The following is a 20,807-nucleotide window of genomic DNA, read 5'->3' as shown; positions in this document are numbered from 1 at the left end:
GAGTCATTCTACATCGAATCTCTGCCATCTTGGAGTCACTGTACCTTATCTGACGGATGGAAATGCCGTAACCTCTCTGAGATGAACTCATTCCTTAGTTTAAAGTGAACAGTACAAAGATAACACGATTTGACAATGGTCCGTGCGGATATATATATTGATATCTCACAAATCTTTCTTATGATATTGGCTCAGCATTTTGATGTCACAGTGTTTATCAGCTCAGTCTGCATTGGAGGTTGTCTCAATGTGTTGCACTAGGCACTACTTGTTTGGACATTTTATTCTGTACATTCATTATGTTTAGAATTGACACAATGATTGACATGATGATGGATCCATATGTCGACCTAGGCCTTATGGTCGTGTTTTGTCAATATCATTTACAGTGCTGTGATTAAATATACAGTGTTTGGTTCACAAACACACTTTAACTAAGCATATGCATAGCAAAAAGTTATTTTAATTTGTCTGTCCATAATGCATGGTTCCAGAATTCTTGAGGATCATCCAGGTGCTCCTTAGGCCCGATCAGTCAGAACGTATCTTTACAGTGAGAGGTGCCTTTTTTAAATATTTTTTTATTGACAGGGAGCGTTTTGCACACTGTTTATGCGTTTTAGCCACCTGATGCGCCTTGTATTTTTGTAGGCGGCAAGTTGAAGCAGAAAAGCGTTTTTTTTCCCCCCATTGTTTAATCGAATGAATGGAGGGGCGGGCCTTCCGTTGTTCCGTAGTTAAAAAACGGCAGCACACTGCACTGCAAATTAAAAAACGTCACCCAAAAATAAGGCAGTGCGGTGCTCCTCGTTCTGTCTGATCGGGCCTTAAAGGGTTCTTTCACCCAAAAATGAAAACTCTGTCATCATTTGCTCACCCTTGGTTGTTCCAAACCAGTTAGACTTTGTTTATCTTCGGAACAAAAATTAAGACATTTTAGTAAAATTTGAGCCATTTCTGTACTCCCATTGACAGCTATGCAACTATCACTTTGACTCTTGAAAAAGTGAATAAAGGACTAAAACTAATCGATTTGAATTGAGTGGTTTAGTAAACATTTTATAAAGAGAAGCAATCGCTTTATATGATGAATAGATTAAATGTAAGGTTTTTATTCACATATAAACATTGATCAGCGAACAGAAACAGAAGCTCAACTGTATTTACTTGACACGCAGGAACAAACCTCATTGGTTCTTGCGGAAGCTCAAACATGCTTTGTAACACAAGAATGAACCTCATTGGTTCTTGAGGAAGCTCAAACATGCTTCGTAACACAAGAATTAACCTCATTGGTTCTTGCGGAAGCTCAAACATGCTGCGTAACAACAGAATGAACCTCATTGGTTCTTGAGGAAGCTCAAACGTGCTGCGTAACACAAGAATGAACCTCATTGGTTCTTGCGGAAGCTCAAATGTGCTGCGTAACACGAGAATGAACCTCATTGGTTCTTGAGGAAGTTCAAACGTGCTGCGTAACACAAGAATGAACCTCATTGGTTCTTGAGGAATCTCAAACGTGCTGCATAACACACAAGAATGAACCTCTTTGGTTTTTGCAGAAGCTCAAACGTGCTGCATAACATGAGAATGAACCTCATTGGTTCTTGAGGAAGCTCAAACGTGTTGCGTAACATACGAAAATGAACATCATTGGTTCTTGCGGAAGCTCAAATGTGCTGCATAATCGCATTGGTTCTCGTACATCAAGCAATAATTCTTGAGCTTCTGTTTACCATAACTGATGTGTGCGCTGATGAATATTTATCATCAATAAATGTCAATAAAAGCCTAAATTAAATCTGTTCATCATATAAAGCGATCGTGTCTCTTCAGAAAATTTGGACTAAACCGCTCAATTCAAATGGATTAGTTTGACAATCTCTTTTTTTGGAACAAAATGAACATTTACCCTAATCATTTGTTTGTAATCAGACTAGTAGCACAGTCACTAGTAGGAAGGCACAAGTAACAACTTTGATTGGAATAAATTGACCAAATTGGCCAAATCTGACTGAAATTTATCTCGGATTGTCACACCGCCACCGGCGAGAGCATCAAAGTGGCCGGAAGTCATTCATTTTCAATGGGAGGGGGCGACGAGCTCCGGCGAGAGAGGCGCGGCGCGTCTTGGATGATTTGGGCGTCGAGGAGAGTTGAAATTAGGTCAAATTTATGGTAATGAGCTATGATACGGTTCGGCGGCAACCAATCGGAATGTAGAAGTGCTCCGCTTGAGATGATTCCAGAGAACGCTGTCCTGTAAACTTTGGTTCCGACCACATTAGTTCCCAAGCAAAATTAGGAGAAGAGAGGTTGATCATTGCAGTGGCGGGTTTGATAAGAAGGCGCGCAACACTATTTATAGGCAACATTTTCACTCTAGAATGCTTGTGAAACAACACAACACCGATTTGACAAATTGAATTAATGCTGCACTTCAACCAGGTTAAGTTAAGTTCTTTCCATCGATCGGTTTTTTTTTTTTTACTTTCACATTTAAATGATTTCATGAGGTTAACTTAGATTTCCTGAGGTAAATTATTTTATGCGGTTATACCCTACTTGTGGTCAGTCAGCACAAATGCCAATCAACATGGTTGTTTGCTTTGGCCCCTTTAAACAAAGTTTAAAAAAAGACCAAGCATTCGATCTACGTCAGAACGTCAGCGCGTCCACAAATCTTGCTACAGCGTTGTTGGCAGGGCGGCCAGAGCGAATTTTGACGCTCTCGCCGGCAGCGGTGCGAACACACAGTAAGGGGTGGTTTAAACCTTTTCTAATCCGTTAGATAGGACATGTACACTTATCACATTGACAACCCAAACTGGAAAGATCGGTGCATGTGCAATGACGTAGAATGGCATAATGATGTATGACGCACGGAACAAACTGCTGTTGTTGTTGAATATATTGTCATAAATGACGGTCACGTCAATCTAAAATTCTCTTTCCATTCATCATCTGTGAAGGGCTGCAGGACAATGGTGTCCCATCAGTCCTTGCTTCAGACTCTCATCCACAGACACCTTGTTCTGGGCGTGGGAAGGGGTGTTTTTACAGCTTGATAAACAAACTGCACAGCACAAAGTTTCTTGTGCTCGTCGTCTCCTAATTAGGACCCAAAATAGATAAATAGTCTGCTGTTTAAAACAAAGAAAAGAAGCGATGAAAGGATGATGGTTAGTATGCACCAGCAGCGGGAAACTTTATATACTCTGTATATTCATGCAGTGTGCACGTCAAAAGATCAAATCCCATTTGAAGCTTGAGACAAAAACACGCATGTCAACCATATCAATGAATACATGACTGACAAATGAATACATAAAAATTATAATTATTATTTCAGTCAATCTTTAGTAACCAAAAGTGTTTTTTAAGGCACAGTACTAGAAGAAATTGAAGGGAACTTGGATTGACCCCACAAATACACTCTCAGTGAGTCTCCCTCACACGTTTACCGGCATTTCATTCAAGATTACCATATTTATGATGTTGCGATGCACTGAATCGTGAAGTGTATCATATCATGAAGTAGTTGCCTATATCCAGCCCTGGAGTTAAGAATATATTATTGCATAATTTAGGTCACAGTGTTCTGAAACGTGAGTGTTACTGTATGTCACATATAACAGAACACAGTATATGAACCTTATGAAGTCTGAAATGAAAGTTCACTACCGTGACGGGCCTTTTGACACAAAAATGAACACATATATTTATTTAAAATGTGCATTCAAATGTCTGCTATCACACTCAAACACTCCCACATCCTCTTATACGAGTCTCAGTTTGTGAATATGTACAAAGAAGCTTGATACACCAGCCAACACACAGACACACACACAGTTCATGTGGCAAGCGTGCAAGCTGAAGAACAAAACCCACAGGTTCACAGACTCGTAAATCGTTGACGTGTGTGTTGATAATACACTAAATACGTCTTTTAGTGTGTTTGTTGTTGACTCACCAGCCGCCACTGCCGAGCACATGACAAAGAACATGCCTACAGCGATTCTCTTCAGAGATGAGGGCAGCAGGCCTTTGCGTTTGAGGATAGGGTCTACCACTTTATCCTTGAGGGGGATCAACATGAGGATCAGCACGGCATCAAACATGGTCAGCCAAGCCGCCGGGAAGCGAAAGGTTTGCTGGAAACAAAAGGGGAATATAATGAGTCATGTTACAGAACACCAGAGGATGAACAAACAGGAAGCAGGGTGTGTGTAGGTCACTCATAACACTCAGGTGCTTTGTTCTTCTCCATTTGTCCACTATTGAGAAAGTAAGTACAAGCCTAAATGTGAATTCTGGGAGGGCATTTGAGAAAGAAAGAAAGAGAGAGATGGCAGGAAACCGAATCATTTCAGCAACCTTAGCGCCCTCATGTGGCCAGTGCTGGTCTTTGGATGAAAAACCCACCCAGTAACAGACAGAGGGACAGGTCTCTTAATAGCCCATAAAACCATTAATCAATTGTTAAGTACTTTAATATCACATGGGGATTGAATACCATGCGTCAGAGCACCTGTTTCATAATGAATGGCTGATTGTTCTCCTCACATGCCACTGATGAGAGATGAAAAACTCAGAAGAGAGAAATACAAAAGGTCAATTACCTACAGTGAGACTTTTTGGAAATAGTGACAGATTTGATAATTTAGGACTGTTTTGACAAAGAAAAAAAAAATGCCTTAATGAGGTAAAAGAAAATGAGTAGTGTTTGCCTATGTAAAACTTGCCACGACTCGAGTGGTTGCCAGTAGGTTGCTTAGGCGTTCTGAGTGGTTTTATTTCTGTAGAAAAAGAAAATAATTGGTGTTTGCCTATGCAAATCTTAAAATGATTTGGGAATAGGGATAGATTTAGAAATTAGGACTATTTTGACAAAGGAAAATAAAATGCCTTGTGGAACTAGATTTTACATTTCTGAAGAAATAGAATATGAGTAGGATTTGCTTATGCAAAATTAGCTGCCACTCGGGTGGTTGAGCACACTGCTATGCGCTTGATAAGGTCTTCTGGGTGTTTTTTAAGTGCGTCACTATAGGCGCTTTCCATTCAACCATAAGTGCCTTATGAAGTACACTTTGCAGGGTATTCTGCCATCAAATGTGAGATTCTAATCTGAAGGGAGTAGGGATGTTCATTTCGGTTAATTTTCCAGGCCGACAACCGCCGCTCATTATTCAATTATTAACCGTTAACTGATAAGATTATAATATTGAATTGGCATTAAATAAAAATACAATTGTATGGTTTTTATTTTTTATTATTAGGGCCCAAGCCCTGAAAGGGCGCAGAGCCCTATTGTTCTTCCTCAGATTATTCTTTGTTTTTTTTTTTTTTTTTTTTTTTTTTTTTTTTTTTCGACTTCTCGGGTACTTTTGGGGCACTTAACATGCTCGAAAACTCTTGAAACTTCGCACAGGCGTCGGAATGCGCGGCCATCAGAGCCGGACTGAAGCTGGTACCCGGGCGTGGCAGGGGGGCTCGACAGCGCCCCCTAAAGTGGGGTCTGAAAACTTGGTCCATATATCAAACACACTTGCACGTACATGTATGAAACTCGGTACACATTTAGACCTCATCGGGCCAAACAACTTTCGTGCTCATAGTTATGCGTCAGCCCAACAGGAAGTGAGCTATAATCGGTTGTTCGGAAAACCCATGCTCTGGAATTTAATATACTCCTCCGAGGCCATTGTTTCGATCATTGCCAAACTCGGTCAGCATCAAGTGAACATATCCAGGATGCTAAATTGCGAGCGGATTTTTGATATCTCAAATGGTTTGGCCGTGGCGAAGCAACGAATTTATGGCGAGAAAAGGGAAACAGGAAGTGTGTTATAACGTCAGCAAACATTGACTGATTTGGATGAAACTTCAGCTGTGTGTTCGTTGTAAGAGGCCGATCACATGGATATGACTTTTGTGAGTCAAAGTTATAGCGCCACCAACTGGCAGCAGGAAGTGTGTCACTTTCAAAAATGCTTTGAATCACCATCTTATTTTCACACGATTGACTTCAAACTTCATCAGTATAATGTGAAAACATGACAGATAGAGACATATGAATGAATTCCTGATATTTCAAATAATGCTGCCATGGCAACATGTCAAAGTTTAATAATGTTTTTGACTGTTTGTGTGCCCTCCCCTCTATCACCAAAAGGGGGCAGTGTTGTATTATTTTTGAAACTCCCTTTCTCTCTCTCTCTCTCTCTGTGCTTGCTTATGTGATTTATGAGGACACAAATGTGTATGATGACATGGCTATTGGTATTACAACGTAGTGGTTAATGTGGACATGAACTATGACACTATATCACTACAGAACTCATTTTCTAAATCACATTTGAGTTGCAATTCTTATCATCTGACAGCCGTGATTTCATGTACTCATTCAGACAGAACTCTTTTTTTAAAACAGAGGAGTGTGAGTGTGTTTTCTATACATGTGCTTTACAGAAGGTCATGTGCTGTGTTTGCAAAGATCACTTTTGACACATTTGTCTTTAAATTCATTATTTACTGACATAGTTCAAATTTATTTTTAAAAAAAATTCACATTATTTTCTACAAGTGTCTGTTTATAAGTGTCTTTTTTTCACAGAAAGTTTTTGTTTGAACGTGAATATTTGTATAATTCAGGGTCTGAGTTTTTACTTTCTCCTCGTAGGTGATTTATTCAATCTCCACCAAACTCGGTCAACGTGAAACGGAAGCTTAACGCATTAAAAATATTTAACGCAAATAACACAGCGTCCGTTTTTATATCCATTTTTGCTTAGCGTTACATGATCACGCTCCTATTCATGTACATGCTTCCAAGCGCGACAAGACACAAGAGAGCGCGCTGTATGCCAGTGTCCTGTCTGTGTGTGTGTTAGTGTCCTGTCTGTGTGTGTGTGTGTGTGTGTGTGTGTGTGTCCTGTCTGTGTGTGTGTGTATGTGTATGTGTGTGTGTCAGTGTCCTATCTCTGTAGATGCGTCTCATGTCAGCTATTCAAGGGACACTGACACACACACACACACACACACACACACACACACACACACACACACACACACACACACTCGATGCATAGATAGACTCGCGTCAGTTTCCTGCTCACATCGAGTTCTCTTTTGCCTAGGGTTGCCAACTCTCACGCATTTGGCGTGACACTCACGCTTTCAGGCTCTGTCTCACGCTCTCACGCTGCCCAACTTAATCTCACGCCAAATTGCCAAACCTGCTTTTGATATTAAACAATGTCTAAGCTTTTACATTTTTTAAAGTTTTAATGCGAAATTCAAACAATAAATAGCGTTTTGGCGCTAATATGGCATAACAGTTAAAGCCAGAGTGTTGAAAAACCATACGGAGTTGCGACATGCTCTATCATCTCCCGGCGGCGCGCGCAGTCGTGCTTCACAGAAATCTCAATACTTCTAGCGCTGTGTCAATACATTTGAATGGCTTGATACACAACAGCTCCACTTTACAGGGGTTTGCAGCAAGTTTTGGTAAACAGTACAGCATAGTGTGCATTGATTATTACATCAACCATACAGGATCGTTTTATAATGGAGAGTAATGCAACAATGTTAACATTAATGTTAATGTTTTTTATTGTACTTAGCCTTCAGGTATTCCATACTAATTGGTCATACTCATACTAATTGATGGTCAAATGTGACCATACACCTTAACTATTTTTCATTTAAATAAATGTTCTATATTTTAGTTCAATAATATTTATTGAATATTTTGAGGAGATCTTTTGGTACTAAATACTAGTTGTGCAATATTTATTGTCAATAATGACCACTTAAAATATTTTTCTTCTAATATTTGTATTATTTATATTACAATTAGTATAGTAATAAGGTTAAATTAGAGAATTATTTTTCAAAGAGGCAAATTAGAGTCATTTTGTGGAGTCAGCCTGTCATTAATGTTCATCAAAGAACAACGGGAACAGAGAAAATTGTAGCTTTAATGATGATTCATCTATATTTCATTTATTATTTATACAGTTAAGGAAGGTTTGATAACTATTACATTTCTGTATAACAGGGAAGGCCATGGGTAAATATAACATTTATTATTTTCATTTATTATTTATTTATTCCATTTATTATCATTTATTATTACTATACTCTCCTTGAAGTTTACTTCCCGCTACTTTTTCCCTCTTCCTCCCAACCGCGGCTGCAACTGTCTTCTTCTTCTTCGATAGTAGCCTAAGCCAGTGTTTCCCAACCTTTTTTCAGTCATTTTATCATACGTTACGCTAGGGGTGTAACGGTACAGATTGCTCACGGTTCGGTTTGTATCACGGTTTAAGGTTCACCGTTTCGGTACGGTTCAGTATTTGCTATGTTCAGGGAAAAAAGGACTACTGTCAAATAAAACAAAAGAAAATAATAAGAACAAATCATTTAAATACAAGCAGCAGCACAAATAAATACTATTGAGCAAAGATACTAATAAAATAAACTATGCTTTTCAGGTTTTTCAGGTACGTCTAACATTAGTTTTCAGGTACAGAAATTGATCAAATGTAAAATAACATTGCATATATGACTGTATAAATTAAAGATTAATCCTATTAAACTTACAAACGTTATTCAATCAAGAGCAGTGAGTGATGCCCTTGTCTTTTGTTTGACATTAAACAGACAGCAGTAAAGGCTACTGCCCCTTTAAGACCTCGGATATGCGTCGTCTTTTCTGGACTGTATAAAGCTTACTTAAGCCATATACAGACTATGTCTGCTAGAATACTCATCAATATGTTGACATACTTTTTGCGTGAGTTTGTCCATTCAAGAGCAAGACTTGAAAGAGAACTCAATATTTGCGCGCTGAGAAACGTGTGCGAGCTCTCGGATGAGTGCACGGAAAATTTTCTCACAGTGCGCGCGACTTCTCATTCGCGTCTTCTGGCACTAAACCAGATAGTTGCGTGTTCTGAGTTAACACAATCAGAACTTAAAAATACGGGATATTTTACGGGAAAATACTAAAACGGGAAGACAGCGGGAAAAGAGCTAAAATACGTGAGAAACCCGGAAAAAACGGGAGGGTTGACAGCTATGGTGTGTGTGTGTGTGTGTGTGTGTGTGTGTGTGCGATATGTAGGCTTAGGGGTAGTGTAGGGGGATAGAATGTACAGTTTGTACAGTATACAAACCATTAAGTCTATGGAATGCCATCTGCCTGTCTTTCCCCTTCCCCCTCTCTATCTGTGTGTGTGTGTGTGTGTGTGTGTGTGTGTGTGTGGGGGGGGTCTCTCTCTCACCCTGTGAGTTTGTGTGTGTGCCTTTCTCTCAGTCCTTCCCCTCCCCCTCACTCTCACTCTATCATTGTGTGTGTGTGTGTGTGTGTGACTTTCTCTCTTGATCATAATTTAACCCTTTCATATAGGCTATCACAAATAACTATCACTTGAAATAAAAACGTCATGTGATGTGTTTGCCAAGATCACGTATGATGCACATGTCTTTAAATTAATTATTTACTGATATAATATAAATGTATTAAAACATAAATTTCACATGATTTTATAAAAGTGGCTATTTATAATAAACTTCCATAAAATGTAGACACGCATCTTACTCTTACCTGACACTGATATTAAAATCATCTTTGCAGTTTCTGTGATTTGGCTCCATTTATACATTTTTTATTAAAAAAATTTTATTGGACCACCCATATTGAAATTAAAGCATGTTTTATGGTGCATAAGATTGGTGCACAAATGGTAGCTAAGGTAGCTCAAAAACACATGAAGAGAAGTGTTAGAATAAAACAACATCAGCATTCGAATGGTATTCTGAACTCATTCCAATTTGACCTTTGACATAATCTGACATGAAATTCATATAAATTTAATTGATCTCATAGATGTGGCTGTTGTGGTTTGTGGTCATAGCAGCACCAACTGCTGCAGTTAATGTGGTGAATTCAGATGACTTTGACATAGTCCTTTTATGTTTTCCCATTTTAAATGCCTATTGCCTGCCGTGCACAGTTAAACTGATGCCACCGGGGTGGCGGTGCCACCGGCTTGGGCCCGTCATCGCTGCTCGCAGCTTTATTATTTATTATTATTTATTATTTATGTCTACGTGATGTGGGTTAGTCTGGACTCGTGGCAGAAAACACCCTCTCAAGCCTCGTTTATACTTTCGCCTGGCTCTGGCCATGCACACCCTTTAAACCGTTTAACTGATAGTATTAATCAGTCAAAATTCTTACTTTCGGGTTAATGGTTAGATGGTCAATATGAGCATCCCTAGAAAGGAGCAAACAAGTTCAGTTCAAAGGGTACTAAAAACCATATAGGAAATAGGGGAACGTTGATACATCACTTTACAGGAAGTGGAGAAGGAAAATTTACCCACAAGTCATTGCACATCAGTATGTTTGAATATATTAAAGGTGGTGAGAAGCATCCGGGGTGCATTCCATTTGACAGGGTCCCTACGCACTGTTCACTGCTCCCTACTCCCTGAGCACGGTATATCAGCTGAAGTGGACTTTAATCGCTCATTTGGAAGTCCCTGCAACGTCATCAAAGAAAGGCAACGACGGGTGCAGATTACGATATAACAAATTAATATTGTAATTTACTTTACTTTCAAATTGAAAACCATATAATAAGCATATACAGTTACAAATCACACAGTATAGGCTCTCTAAAACATATAATCAAAACATTGTCCATTAGTTTTATTAGTTTACTTATAACCTGTATTGACTATGAACAGATTTGAAGCTGCACCGGTCTTTCAATATGAAAATACTTTGATTTGGTTAACTATGCATGTAGGCTATTCTTAATGGTCTTTAGCGGTCTCATCTCGTGCGCTTTCTTTCCCAAGTGCAGCTGCACAGTAAACATTCCTGAGGTAAATAAAGTCAAATAAAAAACATGACAGCTCTCAGGTGCTTCTCAACACTTTTAATTTGTTTACATATTCATCAAATGTAATATACAAATGTAACAGTTATTGCCATAACCATTCATAAATACTCTAGTTTGTATAATAACTATGAATATTCAAATGCATATGTAAACTCCTTAATCGCAGAGCTGTTTAGAAACTCTTCCAACCAATGGCTCTGCACCATCATTAGTTCAGACAGGTGATGCACGCGACGCGCAAAGACATTTGGGTGATTTTCACTCTCTACTTCCTGTGAAGTGATGTATCGATGTTCCCTTCTTCCCTACGCCGTTCGCAGTGCCCTTCGGACTGAACATGTTCGCTCCCTTTGGATTGGAATCTCACTTAAGATGGCAGAATACCCTCTGAAGTCCACTTCGCAGTCCACTTACGGTCGAATGGAACGCACCCCCGGTGTTATCATGGAGTTTAATTAATCCCAGGTGTGGTTTGTATGTGGTTGTTTATGAGTAAAAAAAAATGTGTGAGATGTAACAGTTACAATACATCAAGGTTATGGTTACATAAGATAAGACATACACTATATTGCCAAACATTTTGTGATGTCTGCCTTTACATGCACATGAACTTTGATGACATCCAATTCTTAATCCGTAGGGTTTAATATGGAGTTGGCCCACCCTTTGCAGCTATAACATCTTCAACTCTTCTGGGAAGGCTGTCCACAAGGTTTACGAGTGTGTTTATGGGAATTTTTGAATTTGAGAGGTCAGGTACTGATGTTAGATGAGAAGGCTCTAATTCATCCCAAAAGTGTTCTATCGGGTTTGAGGTCAGGAATCTGTGCAGGCCATCAAGTCCCTCCAGACCAAACTCGCTCATCCATGTCTTTATGGACCTTGCTTTATGCACTGGCGCACAGTCATGTTGGAACTGGAAGGGGCCATCCCCAAACTGCTCCCACAAAGTTGGGAGCATGAAATTGTCCAAAATGTCTTGGTATGCTGAAGCATTTAGAATTCCTTTCACTGGAACTAAGGGGCCAAGACCAACCCCATAAAAACCAACCCCACACCATAATCCCCCTCCATCAAACTTTACACTTGGCACAATGGAGTCAGGGAAGTACCGTTCTCCTGGCAACCGTTTGGCCATCATATTGCCAGACAGAGAAGCCTGATTCGTCATTCCAGAGAACACGTCTCCACTGCTCTAGAGTCGAGTGACAGCGTGCTTTACACCACTGCATCAAACGCTTTGTATTGCACTTGGTGATGTAAGGCTTGGATGCAGCTGCTCGGCCATAGAAACCCATTCCATGAAGCTCTTTAAGCACTGTTCTTGAGCTAATCTGAAGGCCACACGAAGTTTGGAGGTCTGTAGCTATTGACTCTGCAGAAAGTTAGCGACATATGCGCCTCAACATGCGCTGACCCCGCTCTGTGATTTTACGTGGCCTACCACTTTGTGGCTGAGTTGCTGTTGTTCCCAATTGCTTTCACTTCGTTATAATACCACTAACAGTTGACCATGGCATATTTAGTAGTAAGGGAATTTCACGAATGGACTTATTGCACAGGTGGCAACCTATCACGGTACCTCGCTTAAATTCAATGAGCTCCTGAGAGCGACCCATTCTTTCACAAATGTTTATAGAAGCAGTCTGCATGTCTATGTGCTTGATTTTATACACCCGTGGCCATGGTAGTGATTGGAACACCTGAATTCAATGATTTGGAGGGGTGTCCCATAGGGGTGGCACGGTACATAGAAAAAAACGAACCATTCGGTTCGCTTGTCTCGGTTCGGAGTGTGTGCGTCGCAGGGTTCGACACATGCGCAATGTATCCTCGTGCCCGTATGTTACCTCAGACAGTGGGTGTCCTTTTCGCGCAAAATAAGAGGTGTGTGTGTGTGTGTGTGGACATACAGTAAAGTAAAAGTGGAGTGCTGCAGGTCACGTCACGTGTAGAAATGCAAGAAGGAGAGATAAGGAAGGCTGCCTGGAGTTTTTGGTAGTTATATATAATTTTATATAATTGATAAATGTAACATTTAAAAGTTAAGATATGCTTCTATTTTTAATAATTTAAACATGCCTTTGAAGTTTGGGCAAAAACTTCTAGCACTGTTGTGTTTTCGTGTATTTTATTTTACTTTTTCACAGCGCTGGAAGTCATATGGTGATTGTGAAACACACGGAACACTTCATGGTGAAATTTGTTAATCAGGTCAGCTGAATTAAAGCCACAGTGCATTGTTCTGATCAAAATTGATATGATAAACATGAAAAATGTTACGCCAATGTGTCGGACTCGGTAGACAGCCAGTTAGGAAACAACTTGATATAACAATTTTTTAAAACTGTATCCTAAATTGTGGATGATTAAGCAATATATACCATATGCTGAAGTAAATTTCTGGAGTGTTAACGATTAAAAAAAACAACAACAAAAACCGTACAGAACTGAAAAACCGTGACCCTAAAACCGTGATACGAACCGAACCGTGGGTTTTGTGAACCGTGCCACCCCTAGTGTCCCAATACTTTTGGCAATATGGTAATGTAACCAAATTATGTTTATTTTCATATTAAACAAACATTGCAACATACAATTTAGACATGACAATTTATATTTAATTGATAACAAATTTTGATTTATATAAATACACAAGATGTATGTTATACATATGTATATTATAAGAATGTATAGTAATTTACAGAAGTATATTATGCCATCATAGCATCAACTCTTCTAATATGCAAGTGCAATAAACTCAAGTGGCACATGTTTGATGACTTCACAGGGAGTTCCGAATGAATGCATTTTTTAAGTGAAGTGAAGTAGGGAGCAGTGAACACTGCCTATGGACCCAGTCAGTCAGAATGCAGCTTATGTTGTTGCTGGTGTTTTGGGTTGAAGCCAGGGGGTTGCTATGGCTTTCTGAGTGTTCTTGCTTACTGGCTCAAGTCAAAAAAGCCCAGACCCAAAAATCTATGATTTTCTTGTTTTTAGAAATAACTCAAGTTCGCCTTGATACATTTTTCTTTCAATGTCTTTTAGTTATTTTCTCATCCACTAAACAAAAAGCATACATTAAAAGGCAAGTTCACCCATAAAGGAAAATTAAGTCATCATGCTTTTTTGGGATTTCTATGGGTAGCTATCTATTTTAGAGTCATGTTCCGCATGTGCATGCTATGTACTTATTATAGAAATTATAATAACTGGGTAATAGAGTGGTGCAGGTATGAAGTCCCTTTGTAGGCCAACTGGCAGCTAGCATCACACTGGTTCCCTCGAGAAAAACCCAATAGGATTTTCCCATAGGCTTTTGGATTATCGCAAAAAATAAGCTCTGTGATCAACAAAAGGTTATGATACTTACATGTTTTGTCCATCAAGATAATTATCACAGATGAACAAGACTTTTATTCATTTTGAAGCCTAAATGCAGTCGCCAGAAGTAAAAGGCTAAAGGTAGGCTATAAATGGACTACACCACGGTCCCACGATTTCAATGTCACTATCACTTAACCTTCGACAATTCTTTCAGTTTTTTTTCATTTTCCCAGAACGTTTGACGTTAAGCCACTTATTAGCAATCACCTTTTTCAAGACACGTAACAAAATAATCGTGAGTGGGGTAATACTGATGTATTTTATATCGTAGAATAAAACGTTAAAATGTCTTGAGCTTGTGCTCACCGCAGACCTTATTTCAGACATTTAACCAAAACCCCATTCAAAAAACCCATTGATTTTGCGCCCGCATTTTGGCCTAAAAAGTGATGTCATACCTGTCCTGCACCACTCTATAACTAGGTACTAACCCTGAGCTTACTCCTAAACCTAACCTTAACCCACGTAGTTACCTTGTACATTTACTTTGCTCACAACTTTCTTAGGCAAGTACACTGTACGTACATTTAAGTGCACATACTATAAAATAAAGTGCAACCCTTCTGTGCATTGTATTTCACATCGCGTTTATATTAATCTAGATTTTTCTGGGTGAGTCGGTGTGAACTGCAGGGCTAATAGTCTCATGAATGCACAGCCATGCACAGAAAACCAAGGGCCAAGCTCTGGATTTTCGTTAAATAATACTGTATTGTTCCGTATACAAGACAATTTTTTTATATTTTATATTTTTTCTTATAAATACATCTGAAAAAACTGGTTTGTCTTATATTCAGGGTCTAGCCTTTATAATAATACACCCACAACAATAGGAGGTGCCAAATAAAACGAGTGTACCAAGAACTACTATGGTGTGTCACAAGTGTAATGTTAGAAGATTGCAAGCGCAAAAAGACAGTCTTATTAAAAACCATAACAGTCAAACAGTCAAAGAAAAGCTTACCATCTAAGAGCTGAGTGACTGTCATGTTTGCTTGCCTCGCTGATGGGACAAATCTTCCAACATACGTGATTTCAAAACATAAGACGGTACCCAGACTTCACAACTACAATAAGATTTCACTTCTACTGTTAATGAATTTTTGGTAGGCTACATCTTCACTTTGAGATGGATAGCCTAATTGTTACATAATTCAGATGGGCTACAGGTTATTTTTATGGTATGCCAAGTGTTTATTTTTAAATGTGATTGTTTGTACATTTTACCAATATTTACCATACTTTCAATACAAAAATTGAAATATGAAAAATATGCAAATTCTCTTTATAAAATACAAGATTTGGTCTTCAAAAAGCCTTTTATAATCAGGGTTGTCTTATATTCTGAACAATACGGTATGTTAAGTTTCATATACCCCCTGAACACTTGGGACCAATCTGTGATACTTTTGCATCTTTTTTAAAAGCTTGATGCTGGTCGCTATTCACTGCCATCATATATCCAGGGTGCATATACAGTACGTAGCAGGTGTGAGACAAAAGTGTGGTCAAATTCAGCAATGTACTCTGATTATCATTTTTTTCACTTTGGCTGCCACAGGAAACCATCTGTCCTCATTTCCTGCACACACAGGACTCGGTGATCTGAATGAGCAGATGTGAGGAGATGCTGTACGCACGTAGCAAAAGTTAAAAACAGCGCAATCCATTCTCGTCTTGATCTGATTGCTTTAATTAATTCGAACACACTGCACAATATTTCTCCATCTGTACGTTTTAATTGACGTTAATCAAATAACGCCTGTGAAATGCAATACCCGAGGACTAGACACCAAGAGCTCAAAAAGAGGTTTTATTATGCATCCATGCCTGCAGGTGTGCATGGGCATATCACGCACACATTTACACCTCCAGTAAAGTATTAGGCGGTTAAGTGGAGAGCGTATCTCACTCAGCATGTTTGAATTTTATTCTACAGCTTTAGTCAGTCCCCAATCTGATGGTGCTTTTAACACTTTTAATTCTCCAGCTTACTCCCTCATTACATTTACATTTCTTTGACTAAGCATTGGTAATTTATACATGTCCCTCCGAGCGCTCGGTCTCCCCTTCATCATCGTGCACTTTTAAATACTTTTTTCTCCATTAGAAATTGCCAGTTTGCATCATTCTATCATCATATCATTTTCACCTACATTACTACTTGTGCCTGTTTCTCTCTATGAGTATCTCCTAATTAAGAGCTCACAGTTTGGCCTTGTTAAGACTGCATACTGGATTCCCTTTAGGCTGTGCGGTCCACTGAGACAAATCTACGACAGCACATGTTCATTTAGAAGGGGAAACCCTTGTGTGTGAGAGAGCAAGCGACAGATGGGGATTTGCAGACTTAAGTATGCACACTAGAGTAACATTATGGTACTCAGGTGGCAGGACAGAATGTGAAATGACTTTATTCCTATTGAAACAGGAAGTTGGGGTAGAACCTACATTTTTGAGTCATCAATATTTTTTTATTTTTTAGAACTTTTCAGAGGGAAATCAGGGTAACAGACATGTATAGCCACTTCACTACCATACTGCCAGATTGTTTTCATTGCTTAACCGTTCCAATCCAGCCCAGTCTGTACAGATATGGTATCCTTTTCCACTGTGGAGCTGATAACGGAGCTCTTTGGAATGTAAAAGAAATGTGTCAGTCGTTGACTTGATAACGCAAGAGATTACAGACATTATGAGATGTAAATAGCAACCGCTATGTGTATGATCAGATGATTACTTTGCTCCAATGGTGCGCTTAAACTGCTACAGAGAAACTGTTAGCCAGGCAACAGACAAGTGACCAATCCTGAGTGGCGGCATCACTTCACGCATCTACCAGCACGGTTCAATGCGGTTAGACAAACATGCTGACAATTCTGTGCAGAGAACGGTTTGTAATCGTGCCGTGCCGAACCAAGCTCAAGTGGATATATAACTGGAACTGTTCCTTAACATTCGGCCTGATGGTGGAAAAGTGGCTTATGTGTGCAGGTTGACCTTTAACTGACAAAAGAACACTGTTTAAGACGAGTACATTACCTTACATTCTGTCGTGCTATTAAGCATAATCACTAATTCATATGTTGAGGAAAAATGTGTGACTACGTTTCTAAGAAAACCCGAACATGACATGCGGGGAAGAAAAAAAAACAAGATATCCTGGCTACAGTTAACCATTAAGCCACAAGTTAAATTAAAACAAAGGAACAAATTATTATGTTGGGAACACAATTGAACTAAAACAAGAAAATAAATGAAAGGGCTAGTTCACACAAAAATGTAAATTCTGTCATAATTTAACCAACCTCATGTCATTCCAAACCCTTAAGACTTTCGTTCATCTTCAAAAACAAAAGAAGATATTTGAATGAAAATCTGAACAATTTATGTTCCTGACAGCTACGCAACTATCACTTGCTTCAAAACGTTCATAAAGAGATTGTAAAACTAATCCATATGAATTGAGTGGTTTAGCCAAAATTTAGTCCAAAGATGCACAATCACTTTATATGATGAATAGATTTAGGCTTATTTCACATATGTGAGTAAATGTGATTTTTGGGTGAACTAACCCTTTAATAAATTGTGGGAACAGCTTTAATTATTAATTCTATCAACAACTATTAGATCTTAATTAACGCCCACAATATCTATTTTTTCTCCTGTATTTCTGATGTATAAATGTACATTTAAATAGTTTATTAATCCTTTACTTAAACCTTCTAAATGATCTGATGAACCACTGACAACTCCTAAATAACTGGTTTGTAAAATAATGTAATACTTAATTTAGAAATGATAAATGTATCATTTATAAAGTATGAAAATACAGTTATTAAACACATTATAGATATGTTTATAAATCAAGAATAAAGCATTTATAGCTGTATTTATAAACTGATTAGTAATGTCTATTAATGCTTTATTAGGGGTGGCAGTGGCTCAGTGGTTCATGTAGGTTGTCTACAAACTGGAAGGTTGGTGGTTCAATCCCCGGTTCCACCTGACTAAGTGTCGAGGTGTCCATGAGCAAGACACCTAACCCCAGCTGCTCCCGATGAGCTGGATGGCGCCTTGCATGGCTGACAACGTCGTCGGTGTATGAATGGTTCAATGTGAGGCAAGATGTAAAGCGCTTTGGATGGCCATGGGTCTGTTGAAAGCGCTATATAAATGCAGTCCATTTAACATTTATAAATGATGAATTAACCATTTACTAATGCTTAACTAATGATTAATAGCGTGTAGTTATTATAAAGTGTTACCTCACTTGGTATTCAACAAAGAATGCTAAAAATACACTATTTATGATTTCCACAAATTAGATATATACATATACATATATATATACATATACATATTCATATACATATACATATACATATACATATACATGTACATATACATATACATATATAAATAAATGAAACCAGTTATTAATTTTTTTATTTGTTATAAACATTTCACAATATTACAGTTTTATTGTATTTTTGATCTAATAAATGCAGCCTTGGTGAACTTAATACTCTTATTTTCTTTTAAAAAAAAATCTTTCAAAACCCTAGCAACCACCTAAACCACACTAATAAGGTGGCAGCAATTTTCTCACAGGCAAGCAGCAATTATATTTTCTCAAAACAAGTTTAGTTATAAATAGTTACAGAAAAACTTTGTCATACACGTTTGTTTTTGTTGTAACAAAATGGTCTTTCACTTCAACACTTTTCTTCCTCCTGAACCAGACTGAAAGAGGAACACTTCTTTGATTGATATTTCAGTAGATGCTGGACTGTTTATTCATTGATCACAGAGGAAGTTGAAGCCTACACATTCTGACCATCTGACCTGTTAAGACAAGGTCGGTCGTCCAATGTACATTAATTACATTTCATAAGATTACATAAACTTACACATCAGATTGATTTGTCAGTCATATTTTTAAAAGTTAGCAGAACCACTATGAAAGTACTCCGGAAAATTTAATTTAAAGAGCATGAGGTGCTTTACAACCGTCTGCAATATGACCCTGCAGTCACATTCTCAAGCAATGTGTTATTCAACACAGCCAATTACATCTTTTTCACTTCCCCATTGTCGTTTTGCACTTCCTCTGTCCTTGCCATGTGACTCTCAATCTAATTCTGGAAAAAACTCCATTTTAGAAAGTGGTGAAATTGCACGTACACACACACAAGTTGCTCATCTGGTTACATTTTTGTCTATGCATTTTCATGGTCATAGAGCAACATGTGACTGCATTGTCATTGCTGATCAGACAGCCCGGGAGTCGTGATTTTGGATTAGTCACTGTGAAACTGTTTTGAGGGGATTTCATTCAAAGCGAAGGTTCTGACACACTTACCTAGTAGAGCGTATACATGTACACCCACACGCACACTCGCACAAAAACAAATACACAACAACTTCAGATGAGAAAGCGGCTGCTGGGTGCTAATCTGTGATTAGTGAGGGTCATGGTTTGGAAGTTAATACCCTGGTTTTCAAAGGATTTCTCTAGCTCACGCGTGCCAGTCTCCAGAGAGTATCCTAAACATCCTCTACTCTACAGCCAGACAAACATCCCAAGCACCTGGCATCACCACAGGCATCTAAATTTAAAACTGAAGATTAAAAGTCATTTAAATGTACTGTATTTTATTTTTTTCATGAAGACCACTTATAAATGTTACTCAAGGTCTCTTGCATTTACATTACATTTACATTTATGCATTTGGCAGACGCTTTTATCCAAAGCGACTTACAGGGACAATCCCCCTGGAGCAACATGGAGTAAAGTGTCTTGCTCAAGGACACACTGGTGGTGACCGCTGGGATCGAACCAGCAACCTTCTGCATATCAGTTCAGTGGTTTAACCCACTGGACCACCATCTCTTGCACCAAAACATTAAAAATTAAACTCTCTCGCTAAACCTTAAGGTCCGTTCACACAAAGATAACTTTAACTACATTAGCGTCCACACGCGCCGCTGTTTTGTCATCAGCTGCAGTAAATGCTCAAGCTCTTTAACTCTTTCCCAGCCAAACACGGAATTTTCCGGGTTTTCACTGCACTATTACGCATCTTCTGAATGAGTACAGAATCTCCTGATCAAAACACAAGTGAGGAAGACGCAAAAAAAACAAAGCGATCGTATGCAAGTAGATGCATATGTGAAATAACGTGATCATCAACATTAAACATCATATAAATCAAAACTGCCTAATGTTACTGAATGAAATGTCATCCCAGGACGAGCTCTAGGACTGTGCAAAAATTAGGGGTGTTGATGGACTTCATCTAACTCCATCTGTGTATTCTATGGGCCATTACATTTTTGTGAAAATTATCAAAAACCCTGGCGGTGGCTGGCAACTTTTTTTTAAAAACGCTGGTGGGGAAAGAGTTAACATCTGGTGGATTCTGATTGGCTTTACTGTTCATCAGCTGGAAAAAAATTATTCTGAAAGTGACGATATTGATTCTCTGTGTC

General features: G+C 38.6%; 1 protein-coding gene across 2 annotated transcripts in view; it reads right to left on the bottom strand.

The window, feature by feature from the left end:
• The window catches only part of slc15a4 (solute carrier family 15 member 4), a 95,790-nt gene that overhangs the window by 57,450 nt on the left and 17,533 nt on the right, over positions 1-20,807 (bottom strand). For both annotated transcript variants that reach the window (XR_013817298.1, XM_079826811.1), the window contains exon 6: positions 3,974-4,154. Coding sequence is in view for 1 of the 2 variants with exons in the window: in XM_079826811.1 (XP_079682937.1) it covers positions 3,974-4,154 (181 nt within the window). In the remaining variant the exon portion in view is untranslated. The remainder of the gene's footprint in view (positions 1-3,973; positions 4,155-20,807) is intronic.

This window comes from Gobio gobio, assembly GCF_949357685.1.
Source record: "Gobio gobio genome assembly, chromosome: 10".
Lineage (NCBI taxonomy): Eukaryota > Metazoa > Chordata > Actinopteri > Cypriniformes > Gobionidae > Gobio > Gobio gobio.
The sequence above is the reverse complement of the archived record's forward strand: the minus strand, read 5'-3'. Positions and strand labels throughout refer to the sequence as shown.